Source organism: Lygodium microphyllum, chromosome 18 (genome assembly GCF_053477565.2).
Source record: "Lygodium microphyllum isolate KBCC chromosome 18, Lygodium_microphyllum_v1.1.10, whole genome shotgun sequence".
Taxonomy (NCBI): Eukaryota; Viridiplantae; Streptophyta; class Polypodiopsida; order Schizaeales; family Lygodiaceae; genus Lygodium; species Lygodium microphyllum.
The window spans coordinates 41,568,941-41,577,759 of record NC_141152.1 but is presented as its reverse complement, the minus strand read 5'-3'; the positions used below and the strand labels follow the sequence as shown (position 1 = coordinate 41,577,759).

Here is an 8,819-nt window from a genome sequence, read left to right as displayed (position 1 = left end):
CTCTTTCTCCTCTCTCTTCTCTCAACCCTTCTCTCTCCCTCAATCTTCCCTCTTTCTCTCTTCCTATACTCTCCCTAAATCCTTCTCTCTCCCCCTATATATTTTCTCTCTCTATCTCTCTTTCTATTTCTACCTCTCTCACTTCTCTCCTCTTCTTCTCTAACTTCACTCTCTTCCTAACTCTTGTCTCTCTCTTCATCTCTATATAAGTAGTCATGGTTGTGGTGGTGGTGGTGGTGGTGGTCATGGTCGTGGTCATGGTCATACTTGTAGTCATGGTCGTGGTCGTGGTCATGGTGGTCATGGTGGTGGTCGTGGTGGTCGTGGTCGTGGTCATGGTCGTGGTCGTGGTGGTCATAGTCATGGTGGTGGTCGTGGTCGTGGTCGTGGTCGTGGTCGTGGTCATGGTCGTGGTCATAGTCGTGGTCATAGTCACAGTCGTGGTCGTGGTCGTGGTCATGGTTGTGGTTTTGGTCATGGTCATAGGCGTGGTCGTGGTTGCACTCGCGGTCGCGGTCATGGTCATGGTCATGGTCGTGGTCAAAGTTGTGGTCGTGGTCTTCATCGTAGTCGTAGTCGTGATCGTTAAAGAAAATGAGAGAGGAGGAGGAAGAGAAAAAAGATGAAGGAACGAGAGAGAGGGAGAAGAAATACATACAACATAATAAAGAAAGAGAAAAATAGAGAGAGATGGAAGGAGAGGAGAACAATTTAAGAAAGAAAAAAAGAATGATAACAAAAACAAATTGTTTGTTGTAACGTAGACAAAATGGAAAATAATGAAGGTCTTGTTGTTCAAGATCGCGAGGCGTATCTTAATTAACGTATCCTATGTCCTTGCTCTCAATGCAAGTTGGCAATTAGACGAAAACGTTGATTGTCCATAGAACACGTACGATGATTTGGCGAGTTTCAATTTGAGGTCATTGATCAGGTGATTGCGGATTTTCAGCAAATGGTAAGAAAAGTTAATATCAATCATGCATTGTACTCGCAAGCTAACTGAATACCATATACAAGAAGATTGGGTATGGCTGGCAAATTTTCTATCCAGGGAGGTGATGTCTCGTCCCAAGGAGGAGTGTACCCTTTGTGGCCAATTAGAAGAGTTTGTGGACGTGCAATGGATGGAGTGCATGAGCCAATCCACCACTTACAAGGCACTACCCAATCTATACCGTCAATGCCAGAGGAGACAGGTAGCCTTCCAGACCTACCTACAATCTTGGAGCCTGAGATGGAGGCAATGATCGATGCATTGATTCCCATGGATATCGAGACTTTTGATCTGCTTAGAGAGGAAGCATCCATACCATTATATGATGGGTGCCGAGTATCTTGCCTGAAGACACTGCTTGCACTCTTAACTATGCAAGCAAAATATGGGTGGAGCGATGCAAGTGTGACTGTGTTGTTCAGGTACCTTGTACATACGCTTCGTTGATTTCTTTTCGACACTATTATTAAAAACATTTGTTCTTTTTCAAGATGTTTTATGATTTTTTTCAAGTTATTGAAATATCGTATATTACCACTTGGAAATACCATGCATGAGTCTCGTGATGATGTATGATATGTTTTACGAAAGTTTGGCATGAACTACAACAGCATCTATGGATGTATCAACGATTGCATACTATTTCAAGAAGAATACGAGACTATGGAGACATGTCCAAAGTGTGGTGCTCATAGGTATCGATAGGACTTGCAAGGGTAAACCATCTCTCAAAAAGTTCTCAGACACTTTTCACTTATCCCCCGCATAAACCACATGTTTCGTACGTCCGACATGGTGAGCTTGACAACATGGCATGCGCAGAATAAGTCCATAGATGGAGTTCAACGAATATCAACGGATTCACGTACATGGAGCCACATTGACTCTACCTTCCCAGGCTTTGCTCGAGAACCAAGGAATCTTCGGCTCGGTCTTGTAATGGACGGCGTAAACCCATTCAGTCTGCGCTCAACTTCTTACAGTGTGTTGCCTATAGTCCTTGTCAACTACAATATCCCTCCATGGCTTTCTACAAAGAAAGGATATCTCATCCTTAGCTTACTCGTCCCCGGCCACTACAAAGTCAAAAATATGGACGTGTATCTTCGTTCATTAGTCGATGAGCTTAAAATTTTGTGGGAGGAGGGGATCACCATACAAGATATGAGCAAGCACAATAGTCGATGGTCCGCCAAAATTCGAGCCATTCTCATATGGACGATGCATGACTTTCCGGGATTCGGAGAGTGCTCAGGTAAATAGGCATGCCTCTATGGAGATGTGGGTCACCAAGTACCAGATCGCTAGGCAAGATCGAGAGGAAGCGCGATCTAAATTTCAACGTAGTATGCGCCATCAACCGATTCGATATCTCGAGGGCGTGGAGGAGATGCCGCGGTTTATGTCAATGCGATGGTTGCATGGAGCTTTGACCGTTGCGTCTCGCGAAAGGGCTGAGGTCTCAATGGAGAAGCGAAAATTCTCGAGGCGATGTAGTCCAAAGGTGATGAGGTGTTTAGGATTTGTCGTATATATATTTTATATGCGACAACTAATTTGAGTGTTTCAATGTATAGTACAAAATATATAGTGCAGCGTGGTCGCGTGGATGGCATTTTCACGTGGAGCGTATTGACAAAATGCGTTCCAGAATGAACTATGGTATCATGGCAAGGTTCGAGCAGGAGAGCCGGCGACGAGCAATTGATCCAAACACGGTTATAGATGAGATGGAGTATTTTGGGAACTTGCAAATTATTGTTACGGTGGATTACCGTAACTTCTCCATGATACTTTTCGATGTGCAGTGGTTCAAAGTAGAACTTGAAGGAGTTGGAGCAATAGTTCGACAAGGTCCATCTCGATTTCTCGAAATAGATTCCGAAAAAAAATGGACAAATTTGCGTGACGCCTTTGTGTTGTTAGTCCATTGTGAACAAGTGCATGAACTCATTTGTTTGTTAATTGTATTACGACAATGGTACATGTCACAATAGTTTAATCTCTCTTGCACATGGTGTTGGAACATGTAATCTTCTATTCAAACCCTCGACAACCTCGATGGTGGTATGTTATACCTTCAGCTCCCCGAAGTGCGAGAGTATATGATCAAAGCGATGTTCTGAGCATAGATGAGGATAATATGCAAAAAGAAGGGTCGATATTGCAAGGGGTGGAGGCCATCGAAAACTTGGAGTATGTAGAGGAGCCAGCATTGGCTAACAATGATGGAAATACAAGAGTCCAAGAATTCTTTGAGAACGAGGTGGACTCATTCTTTTGTGGTGACATGTCTATCGACCTTTTAGTGTATGCAGAGTTGTGTTAGGAGATTGACATGGGACCATAGGATACTTTATACTTGGAGCATCCACTTACTCAATTTGTTGATTAATCGCTTATAAGGGTACATAAGATATGCATTTTAAGTGAGATTATTTTTTAAAGATTTATATTACCATACTTTGTATGATTTAAATTGATTATGCTAACATTATTTTTTATCTGTGCATGTGACATTTTTAGGATGAGTCGAGGGATGAGCGATGAGGAGTTGCAGGATATCTTCACGCGCATGTCTCCAGATCAGATCGCGAGATTCAGAGACATGGCAGACCAGGAGCTGTCTCTGATATCGTCAGGCCGCTCTACTAGATCTACTTCAGCACGATCAGATGCTTTAGCTTTGAGTAGACAAGGTCGACGCTCCAGACTTGGAATAGAGGGAGGGAGTGCTTTAGGATCAAGGGAATGGTGTAGAGATACGGAGGCAGTGAACCCGCGGTCGACATGGGATACAGGTGTGACTCCTCGCTCTCATGGCGGTTCCAGAGAGCGTGGCTCATATGGATGCTGTGGAGGCACGGACGCGGTGTCTCCGTCTTGTCGTTCTGTTGGAGTTGCGTCACCTCCAGGATTTGTCATACCTATGGGGACGTCTACTCCAGTTACTCCGGCTTTTGCTCAGCCATCTGTAGATGGTACTTCTATGGGTGCCACTCCGATAGATATTACCCCAGTCGGTACTTCGGATGCATAAGGGTTTCCTAGATATTTCCAGAAGTGTGGACGCAGGTGGAAGAGGACCCATCTTAGGTATACCCTAGGGGGATATGCCTATCTTGTCGATGATAGGTCAGGAGCCATAATCATGAATGATGAGGGGAGAAGGGTGATGGCTCGTATAAGAGAGTTGTGTCAACAAGTTTTTCGGCACAACGTCTTAGATCATTGGAAAAACATACCGGAGGGGAGCAAGGACTACATAGTAGCATCCTTGCATAAGGAGTTTTCGGTTCCAGCCTCAGCAGATAGATTTTCTATGGGCTGGATGATGGACTGCATGCGTACATTTATGTCACACAGACGATCGGACGCACGCAAGGCACTCAAGAGTGGGGATGCAAAGCCCGAGTGGCTAGAGGCGGACGACTGGCGGCGCTGATTGAGGGAGGAGGCTACAGATTCTCCAGGACGTTGGAGTCAGCAGCGCGAGGCGGCGAGGGCACTACTAGAGACCGGAGTGGTTCATCATCTTGAAAGTGGCGGGCACAGGACATATCTAAAGGACTTTGTAAGTTTTTCTTTTGTTTTGCTTGCTTATTTTTTTGCAATATTATTTGTACTGACAATCATGTTTTTAACAGTTAGTATTTTGTTTTCTTTGTAGCACTCCATTATAAATCGCGATTCGACTGGCCTTGAGACTCGATATCCAGAGAGGCATGGTCTCACTGCATTGATCGACTGATTGCATAGACGTGGCGGTCTTGTAAGTCACTCATCTTTCTTGTCCATAGCTACCATGTTTAATTAGAATGCATTATTGTATGGTGGATTGATATGTTGTTTCTTTTTTTGCAGAGTCCGTTCGATGCTCCTTTGCGGCGGGGCGAGCTTTCGAATGGCGAGGATATGTAGCTCGCCCTTGGATTCCTAGAGCTCATACACCTTTCTTTTTTGGTCGCTTGATCTGTGTAGACATTTTCTATGTAGTAGTGATATCTTGTCATGATTGTACCAGTCACTTTCATTATGCAATCATGTATTTATTTCATGTATTAGTGTTATGATTTCAATATACTTTGTTTTTGTTTATACGAGCATTGTACACAGTGCAGAAACTATTTTGTATGGCCCAAATAAAGCACACAGTGTTATAGTTGATCTATCACAAATTTTTTTTTCTCCATGTTATCGTCGCTATTAGCGTCGCAAATTTACTACACGCGTCGTTATTAGCATCGCAGTGCGACGCTGAAACCGACGCAAATAATGACGCTGATAGCGATTGTTCTATAGCGTCGCCAATAACGACATTTTTTACGACGATGGGGATATATTTTATTATTTATATTTTTATCGCTTTTAACGTCAATATAAAACCTATATCTTGTAGTGTAACTAGGATAAAGAGGACTGAAAAATTGACAACCTGCATATTTAGTGGCATTTTTTTCATCACATTAACTTTCCAATTTAATGACAAGGTGAAGACGAGTCAAGGTACAAAGTACATTACTTGTGATGGCGTTCATTCATTGGGGGAAAAGCTTGGAGAATGATCATATTACCTCCTTTGCATTGTTTGCAAGGCCCCATGATGTCACAAGATTGATGGCTTTTTTACAACACAGGAAAGTGGTTGGACGAAAATCGCGAGGCTAAAATGTTACCAAAAATCATCCATCTTTTTTTCTGCCGTGCAGGTTCCTGGTCGCGAGCCGCCATATCTGACCTTCAATCGAGCTAGGGCCCCGGTAACTGTTATTAAACCGGCCCCGTTACCGCAGTCGTAATGAGCTCTCGTTATCTCATTGTTTCGAGCTTCTTTGCTTTTCATCACCTTCCTCTCCAAAGTTTCATAAACAGCACATAAGAGTAAGGCGTTCGATTTGTTTCATACAGTTCTTTTCAGCACTCCAATCCTAATTGAAATGGCGAACGTGCACATTCCCTCATAATAATGAAATTAGGGCAGGCCCTCGTGATTTCTATCACCTTGTGTTTGCTGTGCCATGTGCTCCGTGCATAAGCTGGATGGGTCCCCATGATGATCATCGTGTAGTAAAAATTGATAGAAGATACATTGATCGATTTGAGAGCGACAGGGGCCTGTTCGACAGACGGAAATCGGGATTGAAATTTGACAAGGACAGGTTGGTGGGGAGCAACACAGTTGGGAAGCTTTAATGGCTGCTGGCGCAGTTTAATGAAGGGTAGCCATGGCAGAACAAGGTCAGACGCAGCCTCTTGTTAGCAGCAGCAGCAGCAGCAACAACAACAAGTAGAGAAGAACCAAGGGGGTTATATATGTAGACAGCTTCTTGCGAAGAAGAAGAAGAAGAAGAAGAGGAAGTTACGATGATGCAGGTCCAATGGCATCCTGATCATCATTATCAGGAGCGTCCATATCAGCATCATCATAAGCAGTATCATCTTTTTGTGATAGCGTGCTTATGGTTAATCCTGATTCTGGCATGTGGTCATGTTGCTGTGCAAGCGCAGCTGACCCCGGCACAGCAGGTCTGCGTGGGGCCTGTTGAGAGCCTGTTGGTGTGCTTGCCTTACACCCAAGGCAAGACACCCCTGCCCACCCCAGCATGCTGCGCCAAAGTGGCCAATGTCTTCCACACTCAGAAGAAGTGCCTCTGCGAGCTCGTCGCTGCCAGCTTCACCGGCACACCCGGCGTCCCGCAGTTCAACCAGACCCTCGCCCTCGCCCTCCCCCTCCCCTCCGTATGTAACGTCCCTGCCGATCCCAGCGAGTGCCCTGGTAAATTTCTTCGTCAAGCTTGGGAGTCCTTACAGACCCATTACCCTCAGCTAAACCTGAATTGTCTCATAAGCTAGTCTTATAATATTATCCACCCATATTGGTATTTCTCAGAAGTATTCAGTAGTATGTAGAATGCTGTCAGTACTGTGTAGAATGCTGTCTTCAAGGTATTTTTCAGAAGCTTTTAGTAGTAAGTAGGAATTTTTAATAGACTGTCAAAGCCTCCTAGTATGAAGTAGAAGCTTTTTCTGTGCATTGAAGTGTTCTCTGAGAAGCTTTAAGTATCAGGTAGATGCTTTCTCTAGGTGTTTGCAAGTGATTTCTGAGACATTTTTTCGAATTGAGGAGGAGTTTTGATAAAAGTACCCAAAGCTTGTTTTTTGAAGTATTTGAGTAGAAGCTCTCTCTATGTGTGTTTCTGAGTGGAAACCAAACCATCTGTGAGCTTTGAAGTTTTACAAAAGGCAATAATGTCTGTTGGCTGCCATACATGCAGGTGAGCTTGGCATCCCACCTTCATCTCCAGAGGCAAAGATATTTGACAATGCGCCGGGATCATCCAAGTTGCCCTCATCTTCTCCAAATTCAAAAGGTGGGCAGCAGGTGCAAGCAATGATGAAGTATGCTAATGGAGGACATTAAACTGGCTGTCCTGGTTATGAGATATACATGCCCCAGCCCAACATGCTGCACAGACGAGTGCAAGGGTCTGTCTGATGCCTAGTCAATCAACCCCACGAATGCACAAGAGTAGGTCCTTGAGGCCAGGCTTGACAAATAACCCACTGGGCTTGTGCATATGTGGTTGGCCGACTATGATGGCAACAATTGTCTGAAGCAGATTAACCAAATATTGGGATAGCATGTCATTGCCATGTTGCTTGAGGGAGTCAATGTTGTGGCAAGCACCCAGGATTTGCTTGCGTCTGTGAGGCCAGTAGATGGAGAACCTACCATTTTCACATGGCTGGCATTTCTGCTGTGAAAATCCTGTAGCCATGCCTGGTTTTGGTGATTTTGTAATTGATGAGGCATTTATAATTCTAATTTTTAGTGAAATTTTCTTTTCCCATTCATTTGTAAGAGTTTTTATGGGGTTTTGAGGTGTTGTTTTGTGTGGGGGATGTGGCAGGCACGCCGTCCTCGGCCACTGTAACAACAACTGCCCAAGGATCAAACATAAGAAGTAGCAGTGGCAGCAGTTCCTCTTCTAATTCTAAGGAGGCCATGAAGGCTGCTCCACTATTGCTCTCCTTATCTGTATCCCTCCTCTTCAGACTCATCATGTAGCTGCCCATAACACCATAGCCATCACTGTTACTGAAGGCCCCCTGTGGCCTAGATTAATTTATTTGTCTTCATCTTTCTTGTCCAGGTCTTGTCAGATGTTCTAATTTTCCAGGGGATCTTTTGCAAGTCTTGTCCAAACAGCCTAAATAACTGGTCCACACAGCCTAATATATATCTTACTTCTTACTAATATATTATTTTAGCTATAGGTTTGGAAAGCTTCGAACGTCAAGAGGGCTTTCCGAGCCTACCCCCTTTTCCAAACCTCCCTCCCCTCTTTCCCACGTGCAATATCTCATTTTCTCTTCCAAGTTTCCCCTCCTTTTTTTCATTAAAGCCTCCCCTCTCTCCCCCCACTTCCTTTTTTTAAATTAAAACGCCATGCCTTCTCTCTCACTTATAATCTCTCTTTCTTTTCCCCCTCCCATTTTTAATTAAATTCCTCCCTCCTCTCTCTCATGTGTAGGGTCTAGGTTCCCTCTCTCTTTCACACACACACACACACACACACACACATTAAACTTTTATATGTTTAATTAAATTAAGAAGAAAGATTAAACTTTTAAATGGAAACTTTTTGTTTAATTAAAATAAGATATTAGTTATAAATTCGGAAAGCCCCGAACCTCCAAAGGGCTTCTCGAACCTACCTCATTTTCCAAACCTCCATTTCTTTCTCCTCTTTTCTTTCTCATGTGCAATATTTCATTTTCTCTTCCCCCTTTTTTTTTCCATTAAAGCCTCCCTCTCTCT

At 43.8% G+C, this 8,819-nt stretch overlaps 1 protein-coding gene across 1 annotated transcript; it reads left to right on the top strand.

Moving 5' to 3' along the window:
- Positions 1-5,667: 5,667 nt before the first annotated feature.
- Positions 5,668-8,164, top strand: LOC148020791 (non-specific lipid transfer protein GPI-anchored 14-like). Its single transcript, XM_087699450.1, has 3 exons — positions 5,668-6,773; positions 7,273-7,368; positions 7,909-8,164. The coding sequence occupies exons 1-3, from the start codon at positions 6,362-6,364 to the stop codon at positions 8,064-8,066; spliced, it is 666 nt and encodes a 221-aa protein (XP_087555576.1). The 5' UTR covers positions 5,668-6,361; the 3' UTR covers positions 8,067-8,164.
- The last annotated feature ends 655 nt before the right edge of the window (positions 8,165-8,819 follow it).